General features: G+C 35.5%; 1 protein-coding gene across 42 annotated transcripts in view; it reads left to right on the top strand.

Annotated features, from left to right (window-relative positions):
- Nucleotides 1–18,027, top strand: part of ANK2 (ankyrin 2) — a 306,380-nt gene that overhangs the window by 265,283 nt on the left and 23,070 nt on the right. For all 42 annotated transcript variants that reach the window (XM_042870754.1, XM_042870755.1, XM_042870756.1 and 39 more), the window contains 9 exons: nucleotides 2,109–2,263; nucleotides 3,143–3,354; nucleotides 4,023–4,227; nucleotides 4,865–4,961; nucleotides 7,826–8,054; nucleotides 10,415–10,540; nucleotides 12,469–12,591; nucleotides 14,003–14,035; nucleotides 15,646–15,667. In XM_042870754.1, the coding sequence (XP_042726688.1) occupies nucleotides 2,109–2,263; nucleotides 3,143–3,354; nucleotides 4,023–4,227; nucleotides 4,865–4,961; nucleotides 7,826–8,054; nucleotides 10,415–10,540; nucleotides 12,469–12,591; nucleotides 14,003–14,035; nucleotides 15,646–15,667 (1,202 nt within the window). The remainder of the gene's footprint in view (nucleotides 1–2,108; nucleotides 2,264–3,142; nucleotides 3,355–4,022; nucleotides 4,228–4,864; nucleotides 4,962–7,825; nucleotides 8,055–10,414; nucleotides 10,541–12,468; nucleotides 12,592–14,002; nucleotides 14,036–15,645; nucleotides 15,668–18,027) is intronic.

The following is an 18,027-nucleotide window of genomic DNA, read 5'->3' as shown; positions in this document are numbered from 1 at the left end:
ACTATCATTGTTAATGATTTTTCTGAAATATTGAGATTAAGCAGAGAAAAAAAGTTGATTAGTAGTTTTTAACTGCCCACTGCTTTTATATGTAGTGTGAATGAAGAACAGACTCAAGGCATGTTTTGACCACTTCATTGCTGCTCTAATCTGATAAGAAAGCAAAAGCAGTTCTGGAGCACCTGAGAATTTAATATGAAGACCAAGCCAGCCATTTCTTTTCACAGCTAGGATACCTGTTAATATCACAAATAAACAAGTGTGCTAATGAGATGCTTTGTACCCCTTACTTGTTTCACTCTTTGGTCATTTTTTAAAAAGAAGCAGAACAAAATCTAAAGAGCAGAAGAAATATTGTGCTGTCACATTTAGTCTTCCCACACATAAAACAACCTTGACTATCTCTCCTACTTTCTTTTTAATGGTTTTTCTGTCTAACGAGAACGTCTCATCTGAAAGATTGGGGTACAGCAGGGTGTTATTCTTTCTCAGAGCTTTCCCTGAAAGCATTTTTGTATATGTTGTACTGACAGCGAGATCAGGAAATGACTGTACTGACTGCAGAGATGCATTGCAAGATACAAATCCTGTTCCCATTGAGTTCACTGCAAAAATTCCCATTGTTTTCTTGGAGCAAGAAGAGATCCTAAACTAATTAAACACATTTTGCTGATTTTGCTCACCAAATTGGCATCTCTAGGATGGAACCTTATTCAGTGTAGAGCCTAATTCCACTCTGTGGATCAGACAGTGGCACTGGCATTCTGGCAAAAAAAAATACATAAAGTTTATTTATGTTCTTTCTTTCACTGCTGCTTTGGATGTACTCAGTAAACTTCATCTGCCTACGGCTCCTCCCCCACTTAATGAGGGAGAAAGCTTGGTCAGCCGAATCCTTCAGCTGGGGCCTCCTGGGACCAAATTCCTTGGGTAGGAGAGACTTGAAACAAATTGATGGATGCTGACCTCCTCATTCTTCTCCTTTTGCAATATGATTTTTTTGTGTGTGTCATTGTGCACATGATATTGTCCCTTTCTATGATTTGAAATTTTGTATACCCAACCCTTAGTGGATCATTTTCGACCCTTGTGGTATGTGGTTTTGTTTTAGTGGTATGTTTGTATCTTTTTCTTAAAGCACTGTGGCCTTCATTTTTGTTTTGGCATGAGATCTTTCTAGTTATGTGCTTGATGTCTGTAGCAAAGCAACCTGGATTGTGACCAAGAAAAAGAATCTACTGTAAATTTAGGATTTTTTTTTTCAAGTACTAAGGAGTAAGATACATGTTAAATACCACCAGTATAATAGAACAGATGACACTTGCTATGTACATGGTAACCTGTGTGGGTACTCTAATTAGAGAACTGTATATACAAATATATTTATATTTTCTCTCTTATTTTCAAGAGTATGTATTTTTATGTGCTTATAAATATATTGTATGTACACATGTGTGTATATTTACTTGATACATATAAATATATATACACACATATATTGATACCTATATTGACATATGCTTGTAAGACAAGGCAAATTCTTATCTCCTGTTCATAAATAGAAACCTAGATTATCTTCTCAGACATCCTTTCTCCCTCCCAGAGTGCAAATCCAGAATAAATTCATTGGAACTTATAGAACAACTAAAGTAAAATTGACACAGGACACAGTTGCCCACTGATTGCAATGAAGTTATTCTGATTTGCACTACTATAAGTGAGATCAGAATTTGTCCCACTATTGATATGCATTACAGTAGATTCTCTTTGAAATGAAGTTGCACAGGTTAACCCAGACAGTAGTGACAACTAAAATGAGGATGAGTTTTGAACAAATTTGCAAAACAATTCTCAAATTTCTCTTTAAGCCAAATACCATTCACACTGTGGAAAGAGGTGAATGCACTTTTGAATCTGTCCTTCAGCATTTACTGGGTCCCTGTGAAAATCTAATGTGTGTTAGTGATGTTTAGTTTAGGATTATGCAAAAGTAGTCCAGTGAATGGGTAGAATTCCAGGTCACTTTGTAGCAGACTGAATAGAGTTGCTGTTAATCCTGTTTCTTCCTCTCTCCCGTGTGCATTTAATGCGCTGTGTTGCTGTGCCAGGCCTGTGATTGTGGAGATTCCCCATTTTGCTGCTCTGCGTGGGAAAGAGAGAGAACTGGTGATCCTGCGCAGTGAGAACGGGGACAGCTGGAAGGAACATTTTTGTGAATACACTGAGGATGAACTAAATGAAATCTTGAATGGGATGGATGAAGGTATCCAGTGTGATGCTTTTTTTTTTTTTTTTTTCCTCTGCTCCTGCATTACTACATCTGTTACTGGGAACAATAACATTTTACCATCTTTTCTGTTTTGCACCTCGTGTTTAGTCTACTCTGAGAACTTCTGACATACACTCCAGATGCTTTGCTATAGTCATACTGGAGTACAATCATTTTTTAGAACACTGCTAGCAGAAGCACTGCTTTTCTTGCATGGTCTACTGAAGTAGACTGAATCTACTCATCGTAAAGTTGAAAATAGATGTTAAAGTTATATATCTTCCTGCTTCTTTTCACAGTTTTAAACAAAAAGCTCCCATATCAAATATCTTTCCAAAACAAGGCAATTATCATACTAATCCTTTCCAAGCAGCTACAAGTGTGGGAGGAACTGTCACTCATGGGTACTCGTTTACTGAGAGAACAGAATGGACTGGGGTTGTCTAGGACCTGCAGATCCTAGAATTGGTATTAATTTTGATGGATTTTTTTTTTTTAATAAAAATGAGCCAACTTGCATATTTAAAGGTTCACATATACTCTGATACTTCTTTGATTTAGAATTCTGTGTCCTTACTGCAAGTCCAAGCTCTAGTATAACATTAAGTGGAAAAGGCCTCTGACCAGTCCTCCTCTTAGCTTCTTTGCCTGCTAATTTGGAGCAAGCTATCAACATGTTATGAGTTTTAAGCTTCATTCAGTTAGTTGTTGAATGTGTATATTCCTCTTTTGATTTCTCTATTTTAGCTGAGCTTAAAATGTTGAGATGTTTCATTTTACTTCTGTAAGTACTAGTTAAACTGTGACAGCTGGGATCTTCTGTATTGCTTCTATGAAAACCTTGTTTCCTGACCATCTTCTCTTTTGCATCAGTACTTGACACACCAGAAGAGCTTGAGAAGAAACGTATCTGCCGCATCATCACTCGTGATTTCCCTCAGTACTTTGCAGTGGTGTCTCGAATCAAACAGGACAGCAACCTTATTGGACCTGAGGGGGGTGTGCTGAGCAGCACTGTTGTACCACAAGTGCAGGCAGTCTTCCCAGAAGGGGCTTTAACCAAACGAATTCGTGTTGGCCTCCAGGTACAATGAAACAATTAGAAGGATATATGCGTTGGTTTTTTTTCAGACTGTAAAGTCACCCATATACAGCTTATTGTATTGTATATTGTTGCCTACAATGTGCTTACTAAAATTCATTGCGAAAATCAAAGTTATAAAGGTTTGGGTATTCTAGTTATGCAGATTCTTGTCTTTTAGCCATCTATATGATCTCAGAAGAAACACCAAGTTATTCACTACTGAAAGGAGAGGTGGTTCCCACACCCCCCCACCTACATCCTTGCCTCCTGCTAAAGCTGTTGAATGGATCCACCGTTTACCTTGGTCAGGCTACTGTGATTGTTGTAGTCTTCTTTAAAAATCTGAGTAGCTTGCTAAAACAGTTTAAAGTTTGTCCTCAGGAGAAAACAAAACAAAGCAACCTAACAGCAGGGTTATATTTACTATAGGTTAAATGCATTAAACTGGTACTGATGACAGTGCTAGGAAAGGCAACAGGAACAGGAGGAGTGAGGTGTAAGAAATTGTTGAATAGAGGACTCCCTTTCTCTGTGACAGTCAGTTGTCAACTTGCAGGGAAACTGTGCCATCTAATGGAACAGCTATAACGTTTCCAGCAATATACAGATCCAGTTTCTCACATACTCTGTTTTCAAGTTACTACTCTTACTGTTTTTTGCTTTGAAAAGGCTCAACCTATGCATACTGAACTTATAAAGAAGATTTTGGGCAACAAGGCTACCTTCAGTCCTATAGTCACACTGGAGCCCAGGAGGAGGAAGTTCCATAAACCCATCACGATGACAATTCCTGTCCCCAAGGCCTCCAGTGATGGGATCATGAATGGTTATGGAGGTGACACACCCACTCTAAGGTTACTATGCAGCATAACAGGTAAGTTGAAAATTCTAAGGTTTCTCTTCTCATGTGCTTCTTGAAATTTTGAGTCACTGTGGGGTAAATATATTAAACTGATTATACACATGGAAAGTTTTGTGAAAACCTGACTGAGATGAGAGGCTGTAAAAGTACACTACTTCCTAATCAATTAGTTTATAGTAGAAATACAATTTGTTGTTTGGGCTAATGAGAGACGTTACAGAATTGTACAGTTTGGGGTTGGGGTGTTTGCATTTCTCACACACTTACTGTTTCTTGAGTACCAACAAAGCTCTGCCTAGCACAGTAAGTGTGGTACAGACATAAGGTGGCAGTGTGCATCAGAGGAAAAATATTAGAGTCAAACACTTCGTTTACTTTGCTTTGAAGTGATTAATGCCATATGTAGTTTCATTCAAAAGGGAGCAATTAGCTGCATGCATTTATTCTGTTTAAAAGTTATCATCAAGCATCTTTGTCAATTTCCAAACTGACTTCAAAGATGATTCCAGTGTTTTAAGGTGCATTACACACTAAGATGTGCTAGTGAGTCATTCCAGAGCAGAGGTGTTAATTAGCTTGCTACACCTTTGTAGCAAGAAGGTTGGAGACTTGCTTGTTTTTCGTTCTTTAAACACCACTGTCATTTCAGGAGGAACCACCCCTGCCCAATGGGAAGACATCACTGGAACAACACCACTGACATTTGTTAATGAATGTGTTTCCTTCACAACAAATGTGTCTGCCAGGTACCTATAAAAACAAGATTTATAGTGTTACTTTAACATGCATGTCCTTTTTCCTCTGTATTTTGTTTCAGTATTTCCTTTAAACAATTTCAATTGGTAGAGTTGAAGGTGCATAGATATTTTGACTGTGCCCTGAATGAACCGACCAGTTATTTTAGAAGCCACAAGGCTCCTACTCCAGGCAGGATGTGTGAGAGCTGTCAGCAGTACAGTCCATACAAGCTGAAAGAAATTAATGAGTATGTCATTCTCATCTCAGTTAGCACCTGCCATCATCCCAGAAATGAATTAATGACATGGTCTCCTTTCTAAAATAGTAATCTGAGGGACAGGTCAATTTTCAGATAACCAGAAAAATCTAGTTTGGTTTAGATTCTCTCTTCTCCCTCAGATGCAGAAACATGAAAATTTTCATGGAAATGAAAATGCCTTGTTTGGGAAGCTCATTATACACTTTATAAAAGATTCTTAGCATATCCAACAAATGAGAAATCGAGCAGAAAGCCTTGTAGGTGTACCAAACTGTGATCGTGAAGATTCTATTCCAACCATCTGTTCTTGTAATGAGATTCAACTGCTGGCTTTCTGGTAGCTGGCAAACAGAATTTCATTGTTTTTATTTTAAAAGAGTATATTAGTTTTTACTGTGTCTATGATTTTTACCAAAAAATCTCTATGACAGAGAATACATTTGGAGAACACTTTACAAGTTTTAAAGTTAGAAAGTTTTAAATTTAGGGTTTGTAATCTTGCAAACTGTTAAAAAGAAACTTGGATAACTTTGAAAGTAGGAGTAGGCCCATGAAAAGCAATTAATTTCCCTCAGTGTAAACATTCAGTGGGCACAGCAGTTACTACTATTAGATTTAATTAAATATATAATATTTTACATTAAAATGAATTGAGCTCCTGCAATCCAATCTACAGTGTAACTGTAACAGTAGGAAAAATGTAATTTTATTTTTCTAGACTTCCCAATTCAGAACTTCTGGCCTGTTAAGTTCAGTGCTTTGCTTATCCACATTTCCTGCGCTTCTTTTCAGTCAAGCATTTTTTCTTTAATAATTACAGCCACAAGAGGGAGATCTTAAACTGTTTTAACTGTCATCTGCTATCATCTGCAGTGTTCTACAGGGAGAAATTAAAGATTAATTTAAGATCCAGATTTGGGGACTGAGAGTTCAAAATCTCTGAAACTGTGAAGTCCCCAGCAGATTGCACATGAAATACAGCCAGAACGAGGGTGACAATTTATAGAACTACAGCTCATTAGAGACCCTAATAGTGAGTGTTTCCTAATGGCATTACAATTGATTATTATTGTAGCGTTAGGTACCCTGAGTCTAATTTAGAAATTTCAATGAGTTTCACATCTACTTTGTTATCTAGATGCATGTTCAATAATATTTAACCCAAATGTGATTCTAAATGCTGTTGAAGAAACTAGATTTTTCATACCAGTCAGAGAATTACCCTCTTTGCTGAAGGACAAACTAACTTGAATTTCTTGACTTATGCCCTCATCTAAAAGTGCATCTACCCATTTTTATTTTTTTTAGCCTTGTGCCCTGCTGTGAACCAGCTGGTACCCAACTGTTTGCTAGTTACAATAATGTGTCTATGTCTAATTAAATCAGTAATAATGCAGATTTTTTTCCCTGCTTGTAAGACAAATTTTTTCTAAAGTGTGCATGAGAAACAGATACTTTAGTCTAAAATACATGTAAATTAAAATGCAGACTCTGAGGCATAGATGTTTTCCATTACCTGAACTGCAAGGTTTTTTGTGTGGTGCCTGTTGTTGTTGTTGTTATTGTTTTAATTTAGTGTCTGCTTTGGCTTCCTAGCCACTTGTGTACAAGAAAAATGATTTGAGCATAAAGGTGATTTCTCAGAGAATGTAGACTCTTCAGTTCGAGTCCAGCAGAGCATAGTTCTCCCGCATGCTAAGAAAGTAAACTATCAGTGTGCAACAACCTTCATGCACCAAACATGCTTTCTCTCTTCAAACGCCATCAGGCTCTGTTTTTTAACCAGTGTGTTTGTTAAAAGTTCTACAGATAAGCACAGCACGATATGTACTATTACTCAACTGCAGATGAGTAAGACCAGAGAAATCAGACTTGAAAGGTTTGTGTTGTATGTTATAACGTCATGTAATCTACAGTAAGTGATAAGCTCCCTGTAGATTATATCAGCTTCTGAGGTGGCTTTGACCTCTCATGACTTCCTTCTCCATCCTACAGGTGTCAAACACAACCATACTTTCCACCCACAAAGAGAATTTTATTTAAAAGAAATGTCATCAGCTGCAGAGAGAAACAAAATAAGATATCAGAGAAAGACAGAGATACATGCTACTTACTGTGAATTGAGTGATGCATTTCTGCTTCTGTTTGGGGATTTAGAAAATAAAATTATCTAAAATTATCTTCATCATCTTTAAAAATTATTTTAAGTGAAAGCGAGTTATCTTTACAAAAGAATAATTCAGTTGTCTTAAAAAAGGTATAAAGAAATTCTACCCTTTTTTTGTTGCTGGACAATGTTTTTCTGGGCTGAATCGAAAAGAAAGAAAGGCTAAAGCTCCTGTAGCCTTCAGTGAAGAATTGGATCATTTTTGGCACAAGGAGACCTGTACTGGAAGTTGAAGTTTCAGACATGAATTTCAGCATCCACATCTTCAGTAATGTTCTACATTCAATATATATCTATGATTTGAGGTTTCTAGTAATTTATGTGCCCTAGCAGTAGGCAGTTCTCACACTATGCAGAGACAGTTGTGCTGCCACAATGGAAAAATTATAACTTTGTTGTGTAAATCTTTCTGTGTTGATTATTCAGCTCGTCATTTTATTTTACAGATTTTGGTTAATTGACTGCCGACAGACACAAGAGTCTGTTACTTTTGCTTCTCAAGTGTATAGAGAGATTATCTGCGTCCCCTACATGGCCAAATTTGTGGTGTTTGCCAAATCACATGATCCCATTGAAGCACGGTTAAGATGTTTTTGCATGACAGACGACAAGGTGGATAAAACTCTAGAACAGCAAGAAAATTTTGCTGAAGTTGCCAGAAGCAGGGATGTCGAGGTACAGTACATGAATCTTAAACAGTTTTCTGCATTTGCTAATGCTAATTTTAAGCTAATATTTTCTGCCTGCTGATTGGAACAAAGACTGAAAAATACAAGTGCTAACAAATACTCTTATGATGCAGTGTCATCTATCATGGTAAGATGCAAGGGAGCACAGAGGTGCAAATGAATGGGCCATTACTGACTTGCTAGACCAGAGGTCTAGCTGAAATCTATAGTTTATATTTGGGCATTTGCATCTTCCTGGATCAGCCCAGATTGTGTTTCACTCATAAAGAAATCCAGTCATCTGGTTGCACTTCTAGAAAGGAATTACATTTGGCAAAGCTGCTTTTTTTGCTTTCTCTGTAGCATCACTGACATTTTAAGGAGACATGTAGTGTGTCCTCACAAAATGTTTTATATATATATATATATATATAATTTAATATTTAAATATGTGGAATAGTAAGCTAGATTCAAGGAGAGAGGAAATAGGTTGGTTGAGTCTGAGCTCTCTGTTACAGGCCTAAGACTTAAAAAATGTATATGACAAAACTGCATTAGAAGAATTCTGTTTCCTAAGTTGCCTTTTTATGGTCGACTTGTTAAACAGCTACACTTAGAAACTGGGCTCATGTATACTAGGAAATCATGTAAAAAAATAAAGTTGGGGTTTACTATTTAGATGAGCACTTAAAAATTCTTTCTCCTTTCTTCTAGTGTCAGGGTCAGCGTTTCTTTAAGTAAGTCAAAGATTCAGAGTTAGAGCATCCTCCAACTACCCATTATTAAATCTACTTTTATGTAGGGAAACAACACTGACCTATGGAGATTGCTAGTTGTGCAAGCAGGAGAAGGCATTTTGTATGACTTTTATTTGAAAAAAATAGTCTGTACAAATTTTGCATAGGTTAGGGTTTATGAAAAATCTAAGACTTAGAAAAGTCACTTAAAAATGAGGTGACAGATGTGAATTGACTTTTTGCCTCAGGTAGCTCACTAGCCCTGTGTACGTAGTGGTCATTTCTGTGATGATCCACATTGATTGCATAAGTTTTAATTAGTTCTGTAACAGACTGCCAGGAGACAACTCAGATTTCTCAGTAATTATCATAGGGGTTTTTTTAGAAGCAATATCTAAGTAAAGGTGAGATTTGGGGTGGTGTTCTTTGTTGAACAATTATGTTTCCTGAACCCCTGATACTAATAAGGTGTTGGGAAAACGGTAGACAGCAAAAAGGATAGGTAAAAGCCAGCTGCCAGTAACTCCATAAATACATATTAATAACTGAAAAAGCAGTCAACAGCATATTTGTTACCAAATATTAAAAGATTCATATACATTCCTGCAAAGTGAAGGTTTTTTCTAATGTGGAATCCAACAAACTGCCTGTTAAAATGTTGGTTTGGTTTTTATTTTCCCTGACTCTTTCAGCTTCCTTAGAAGAAATGAGAAATTGAAAACACATTTGCTGCATTCATGGCATTTTTTTCTGCTTAATATGATCTCTTTTTTTCATGGTTGAATTCCACCTTTAAAAAAATTTATTCTACTATTCCTGAAGCCCTGATAGGCATTTGTTGTGCAGAGCAGCTAGATAAAATATAGGCTCATAAAACTGAATAAGGCGGCTGAATTTATGGAAAGTAGTGTTGAGGTATTAATGTACTGGCTGGTTGAAGGAAATGGCTCCAAAACTGTTAAGATGAGATTTAAACATGTGGAGGGGCCACACAAGCAACAATCCAAAGACGTGCACAGCATCGTTACACAGGCATTTCGGAGAGGTATTTGCTAGAGGCCTGATTTTCAAAAGCTCTCGACCTTCATGAATTCAGTCAAAATGAACATAATCTACTAGTACATAGTGACTTTGCCTACTGCAACAGATTTGCTAATAGATCAAATTCATAGGAAATCTAGTTTAGAAATCTTTTGAACTGTTTAGGAACACTCGGAAAATTCATGATATTCAGACAGGCTTATCTTACCTTTCACGTCTGGTTTGAATGCTGAAGAAAATGTTTCTTTATTGTTGCAAGCTCATATTAGCTAAGTATGCTAAAATAAGATCCCATTAAAAAATACTAACGAAGAAATTGAGAATTCGCACAGATTCATGACACTGAATGCATACCTGGTCATTTACAGTGTTACACGAGTATTACTGAATGAAATATTGATGAAATATTCCAGTTAGAACTTAATAATCTGAAATGTGGTGACTGTACATAACAATCCTTGCAAGTACTCTGACAGGTCAAGTCTTAGAAATTGAAGAATTTGATCCAAGCAGCTACTGTGGAACTAGGCTGAAGAGTCCTAACCTCATGACTGTGATTGTTACCTTGTTTCTTATTCATTTCCAACAGGTATTAGAAGGAAAACCCATCTATGTTGACTGTTTTGGCAATTTGGTGCCACTAACTAAGAGTGGACAGCATCACATATTCAGTTTTTTTGCCTTCAAAGAAAACAGACTTCCTCTATTTGTTAAGGTAATGTTATAATGTATAATGAGCTACTGATAATATTTTTGGGAATTTGTGATAAACTTAGCTGATTGAACAGTCCAGATTTCTCATAGTGGATTAAATTGACTTGAATAGACAGAGCCTACCAGATGCATGGAAATAGGTACTTGAAATTTCAGAAACGTTGGCTTTACAGACAATTGTCTGTGTCTCAGCTTTTGTGTGGCCATAGTATTCTTTCAGACTCCAAAATGGTAGCTCAGTAATTCTTGCTCTCTACCTACAGTCTAAAAGCTTTGACTGAGTTGTATTTGATTTTCAGTATTAGGGTTCAATACATTGCAGGAAAAAAAAAAGCCAAACATGTAAGAATTGACAAAAATCTGTCCCACTATGACTGTCACACCAGGTGTATGTAAATATGGTTATGACTGTAAAGAGAGTTGCAGTTGTTTTTCAGCTATGATACTCTTCAGTAGCAATGCAAAACTTGCTTGGAAGTTCTGTAAGAGAAGTATGGGTCCATTTTAAATATTTCAAGTTATGGTTTTACTGTGTTTTTGAGAACAAAGGAAAAATGAAGTACTTTTGAATCATCATTTAATTGTGTTACTGTGGCATATATTATGCTACTATACTGTTGTAAAATCTGTGAGTAAAAGTCTTCTAAACAAGAGCTAAACCAAACAAACAAAAAGTTCAAACCAAATGAGCTAATGTTTTAGGCCCAGATTCAAGTGCCAGTAATGCAAAAACCATGGGCCACAGAGCTCCTTTGCTTTCATGAGATCTGCAGGGAGCAGATATGAAGCAGTGCTTTTGCCGCCTCTTTTGGACAGAGAAATTCACAGAGAGATTCACGTGCCTTTTCCAGCAAACTGTGTTTTTCTGCTGGCTCAGTCTGACTACAACAGAGTCATTAAGTAAAACAGCTTTAGAGAGAGGCATTAGAAATGGAAACTTCAAAAAATTGGAGAAAGTCAGCCCACTCCCTCCTTAATTAAATTCACTATGCTGCTAGACAACTTCCCTCCTTCTCAGTAGTATTTTAAAGCTTGTTATAGCTTACTACTCTATGCCAGCACATGTGGCTTTGATTCTAGTACTTTCAGTCTGATCAAATTAATGCACGCTTATCTAATTGTGTCGTATTTGTCTGTTCAGAAAACTGTATGAGGTAATGCTTTGTTTTTTCTCTTGTGATTTTGTGTCCTTTTTATACAAAAGCTAAAAGTACATTACCATTCTCCTAAGTGCCGAGGTTGTTTCTGCTAACAGCTGTGAAACACATTTTTCTGATTCAGTGCAAAATTGAAAATATGACGTTCTGTAGTGTCAGTTGCAGATAGTAACGGTCACACCTATGAGTATATTCCAGCAAACTTCTTCGTTTTAAGAATAAAATTCACCAATGTATTTGAGAAAACCAGTGTATTTTGAGAAATATTTTGCAGAATATGTTAAGTTTAATCTTCTGTACAGCCCCTCAGCCAAAGAGTAGGCAATGAACAAACACAATATGTAATACCAGAATTTTGAGACTTATTGCTGATATCAGCACAAACATGAGGAAAAATGGACTTGGTTTATTTCATATCTTAATAGAAAATAAGTCTGTCTACCACTCAGTCTGGGGACTATTTCAGTGAACAGCAGGTATTGTAAGTTATCATGGAAGACTAACCATACCAGAATATCTTTGTTCTTTTAAGGCAATGATAGACAGCATTATCACTGGCCTCTATAAGTAAGTTTCTACTGTCTAAGCATGCATGTGGTTGTGTTCTCTCTTACTTTGATGCAAATACATTTACATGTATGTTTACAAATAAGTAGGAGAAAAAAACGCAGAGAACTTTCTCTCTCCTCTTTCTGCTGAATAATTTGAAGTGTTGTGTGCAGTTCAAACCAGAAATTAATTCAATAAATTTTCTGTATGTTTGTTCCACCAGGTGCGAGATACCACTCAAGAACCCTGCGGACGATTATCATTCATGAAGGAGCCAAAATCAACAAGAGGTCTTGTTCATCAAGCCATATGTAATTTAAACATCACGTTACCTGTTTACACAAAGGTACTGTGAAATCATACTGGTATGAAGCATTGTAATGTGACTGAGGAAGAAGTAAGAGGGTAAAATATTGTTAAAGCTTTATAATCATGTATTTTAAGAAGCATAAATACACAGTACAAGGCCTGTCGATTTCTTGGTTTTAGTACTCACACATTTAGCTCTTGTTTTTTAAGGGCTCTTAGGAGAGGACAGTAGAGGATGACTTTGTACTGCGTGGCTCCCATGGTTGGCGTTGCACAAGACATATGCTGATTTTATTTTGCGCAGTAATTTTACCCACATCTTACACATCTGGGACTCGGAGTATTTCTGAGTCTCTTTCTTGGTTTTGCTGAAGACATCCCAGTGTCTAACTCTGTCTTGTGACACCTGTCTGGACAGGAAGTTAACTTTTAGACATATAAGTGTAAGGATACAAGCCTACAGATCTCACCCTGTTTTTAAAATATGAAACATAGAAGAACTGAAAATTACATTATTTGCCAATCTGAAAGTTAACAGACTCTGCTATCACACTTCTCAGTGACTGCCTTTATGTATCCATGATGCTAGTGTTGAAAACATAGCATTCTCAAGCTCTAGAATTTAAAATGTTATGGCAGTGCCAAAAATATTTTCTTATATTTATTTTAACATCACGCTGATTTTGACGCTAAATTTTCTTTTTACATCTGATCTGATCTAAGCTGTCAAGAATCTGCAAATAGGTCAGAGTGTTGTTCAGAGTATTGTATCCTTCTGAGTATTGTTATAACAGTTAGGAGATGAAAAGTCTATAATGACTTACTATTTATAAATAACAGGCTCAGGACCAGATGAATTCTCATTGAAGTGCCCTTGGTTTCCATTTGGGAGAGAACAGATCCTAAGAAATATTAGTTTCTTTCAAAAAAGTTAGTTTATTGCCATCATGTGATAAGTAGGACACTTCTTACTATTCTTTGTCAGCTTAGGACCAGCATGCTTTTTAGAAACACCTTAGGCTGTTTGACCAAAATGTTGTTGGTGTTTTTACCATGTAATATAATTGTATTACAGCTTTTTTGTATGATTTACAAATAATGTGTCTCAAGCTATTTTCAGTTTAAATGAGTAACCTCTTGAATACTTGAAATACTTACTTAAATTTATGGATATAAAAGCATGCATTAATGTCAAATTTCAGGACAAATATGCATCATTAACTACAACACCTAAAAGCAACTTTTTTTGCAATTTGCTGGATTCTGTAGCATTTTGTTTTACACTGCCACTTTTTACACAAGAAATTGCATAAACTTACCGTATGGACTTCTTTCAGATGTTATCAGAAGTGTTGATAGAAGTAACTTTTTCTTACCCTTCTAATAATTCTGCATTTTGCTGCTCTGTTTTCTCCTTCTGTTTTTGCATGGCATTTTGGGACTGAAAGGAATCAGAATCAGACCAAGAACAAGAAGAAGAGGTAATGTTGCCATAGCGGCATGTCATTGCTTATGCATACTATTAAAACACAATTAATAGATACAACTTGAAGATGAAATCTGTGTGGAGTTTAAAAGGATCTTTCAGAGTCATACTTCGGAATTTACCAAGTCTCACTTTCCCCAAATTAAAATCGAAGTTTTACACTGATTTCACAGATGCTTAATAGTATATATTCCTTCCAAAGAAGTTTCTTAGTTAAAGTATTTAAAAATTATCCTTCTGAAGAGCATCATATAGGTGGATTTATTTAGTGGATATTCTCTTCAACAACAAAGAAAGAAAAAAAAAAGTGGAGTTAATTTTTCTGTTTCCAAAAATAACAGAGTTGCTACCAGACCTCCTATCAGAGCCAGTAGATGATTGATATAGCATGCATTTTATTAGTACCCCATATGTACTGATTGAACATACTTCCTCTAGTGGAGGCAGAGAAGGGAGGCAGAGAGACAGACCTAAATACAAATATGTCCATGAGCCAGTTCTCCTCTGTTGTGAGGAATCTGCAATCACATTGCAGTTATATGCACTGGATGTATAATTGAAAGGGATGTAACTCAAGAGTCTTGTCCATTTATAACATCTGGCAGACTGGATATTAGACATATATGAACTGGATAATAAGGTCTAGCATAGATTCAGTGTTAACCTGGAAGTTATAAGGAAATTTACCCAAAGTAAAATATACAGTTTTCTTTTTTAATGCGAAATGAATTGCATCATAATGGAGAAATATGAGCAGCTTCCAGCTTTGCCAGCTCTGTTCCGGCAGTTACAAATGTTTCTTAAGGTCTCACCCCTTCATGAATGAGTAACATAAGGAAAAGCATCTCCATGTTTTTAAGGATGTTCAGATGTTGCAAACAAGAAATGCCAGCACTGAGACTAGCCCACTCCTCAAAGAGTATGAATGTCTTTGCAATTTACTGCAGAACAGAGTTCAGAAGTTGTGGGGACTGCAGTTTTTTATTATCATTACAAAAACTAACAGTAACAATCTGTAACTTCCTTGTTTAACCTGATACCTGTCTTCTATCAGAAGCTAACTGCCACATAATATATATATATATATATATAATATATATATATATATTAGGAATGAAACATTTATTATCAGATGATCAGAATTGGTTTCAGAATGAAACCAATTCTTTTAGCCTCCATAATGCTGTTTATGCATTTCCAGTGAAGTCACCTAATGTTGTTGTGAGAAAAATCCATTAAAAACATACAAAGAATATTAGATTTTTTTTTTTCTGATCTTCTTATTTATTACGTTTTTATTTAAGAAACTAAAACACAGACACAAAAAAGCCAACTGACTGCTGGTGGAGGTATCTCACTTTTTAAAAGATTTTTAGATTGTTTTATTCATTCTTATTTTAGTAATATTATTTCATATGCTGACATAATTCCAGATTAATGATGATGGACTTAAAGTAAGGAAAATTAAACTATGCTGAATGTGAAGTTTAAAGACATCAGCCTAAATGATTACTTGACTCTGCCAGTATTACTTTACTGGTGATTTTGTATACATTTACTATTTTGCAACTTTTTAATCTTCCTTTTTTTTTTCTTCTTTTCCAGGTTGATATGACTTCAGAAAAAAGTAAGATTTTCCTTTTACTTTTAAAAATATTATAATGTAGTTCGTATGAAAGATGGTAAAGAATACAATTAAGCATGAAAGTGAGTTAAACTTTAACAACTATTGCTAATAGCATCGATACATTTAAAACATAACAGAAAGCAATATAATATCAAAGCAGTTAACCAATTAAATACATTTTAATGTGTAAATTAACAAGTAAGCTTAAAAGAGTTCATCTAAGTACTTACTTTCCTTTGACATCCCTAGTGATCCTGCTATTGCTATTTTGCTTGTACGAATGCTCATCCTTCCATTCTCTTGCCCATTTGTTGATACACACTGTTGCCATTTGAGATAAATGGCAGTATCACTTTTAATGAAAACACGATTAGTATACTAATATATTTCATTAGACTTGTGAAATATAAGCATGCAAAAAAAGTGATACTGCCAAAAGTAATCAGGCTGTTTAACCCTCCCTTCCCGCCCTTTACTGTGGTGAAATATGACTGAAAGCTAAGCTTGGTACAACATATAAGCCCTTTGTATATATAGAATTGGGCCATTATTATTAGAAATACTGTCAAAGATCTCTTTTAATGAAGACATAATTAAACAAATTGAATTCAAATTGAAGAGTGTGCCTAATACTTTCCAATGATTCTGTAGATCAGTGACTGTCTTGTTTGCAGTTTAAAGTGTTTTCTTGCCTTTATTCTACTTGGCATTCTGCTGTTTGTTTATTCCTAGCATAGTAGGTGCATGTTCTAGTTAGAAAGACAACAGCACTGGGGTCACAGTTATCAAATGGATAACTATTCTACTTAGACACTATTCTACTTCGACCTCCTTTTTTCTAAAACTGAAATTCTTCAGCTCAAAAACTAAAGACATCAGTCTGACAAAAACAGCTAACAGTCTAGTGGGAAGTAGCATACATAATGATTTAAAACATTAGCAATATCTGATTGCTGCTCTATTTCATTAATATTTGCACAAGGAGAATCAGTTTTCTCAAGGTGGAAAGCAGGCACCATAATACAGCTAGCAGAATGGAATTAGTTACCCTAGGGTTAATTTTCAAAGAAATGCAGATAATTAGGCATTGCTTACCTTCTTATTTGCATTACTACTTTGATTTTTAGGCTGGAGCGCAGAAATGTGATATAGTACCCTTTTAAAAATGAACTGTATGATTCCCTACAATTTCTAAGCATTGTTTACTGCTCATAAATTGTTTCATTGCTCCACTGTTTCATTCTGTTCCGTGTACATTTTCTAGTATTCCCTCCTGAAAGTAACATTCTTACTGGTTAGCAATGGCATACCAGGACCTACCTACATTCAATTCACTATTTATTGGTTGTACAGATTAGATAAATATTTCACCACAGTATACTTAATAATACTTTCACGTATCTTTATTTTGTAAGATTAATTTTAAAGCTATTGTTTGTTTGTTTGTTTTTTAACTGAAACTACATACACAGAAGCATTTGCAACACCTTTGCTTTGCATGGAAATAACTTGCCTTACATAAACTGTATGTATGTGTCTAGCGTGACTGTCTGATTTTTGGTTGCCATACATTACATTTTTTTAAAAACTCTGAAATCACTTCTAAGTTGATTCACAGTTTTTTTCCTCTCCTTTTCTTCTGTCTTCTCCTTCCCCAGTCAATTCATTAGTTGTCGATGAGGATGTTCCAAGGAAAGGACCATGCCTCTTAAAACCAAATGATGTTTGTTTCATTGTTTAGGTGTGAAATCCCCTTTGATGAAATGCCGGTTTGCAGCTGATTCAGATATCTACATATTTGATCATATTTTAGATTATTGCAGAATCATTTGTAACTTCTTCTTTTGATCACTAATTAAAAAAATAAACAAATAAAACATGTTAACTGAATGTTATTCTGACAGTTTGCTAACACTGGCTTTCTCTTAGAGGAAATCGACTTTCAATCAGTTCTAATACTTTCCCCTTCTTTTCTTGTTTATTTTTATTTGAACATTGATTTGTAACATCTGAACAATCTTGAGATGCCTATCTTTGTGTAACTTCACTGTGTTTCTTCTATTTTTAATTTTAAATTTTGTTGTTAGTGGGTATTTTTTTTTGTTTGTTTGTTTGTTTGTTTTAATTATTATTCTTTTCTTTAACGGTGTCCTGATTTTGTTTGTTACAGCTTTGGTAATGTATGTGTGGCTGTGCTATATTGGTAAAGTTAAGCAAGTTATTTCCTGCCATTTTCCTTTTCAGTTTTTTTTTCTTTTTTCTTTTTTTTTTTTCCCCTCCTGTTAGCTTTGCTTTGCTCTTGTACCCTCAAATCTTGTGGATCCACCATTCCCAGCCCATTTTGTAGATCTTCCTACCAC

Source organism: Lagopus leucura, unplaced genomic scaffold, assembly GCF_019238085.1.
Source record: "Lagopus leucura isolate 7727_CA_CO unplaced genomic scaffold, USGS_WTPT01 Super-Scaffold_100004, whole genome shotgun sequence".
Lineage (NCBI taxonomy): Eukaryota > Metazoa > Chordata > Aves > Galliformes > Phasianidae > Lagopus > Lagopus leucura.
The sequence above is the reverse complement of the archived record's forward strand: the minus strand, read 5'-3'. Positions and strand labels throughout refer to the sequence as shown.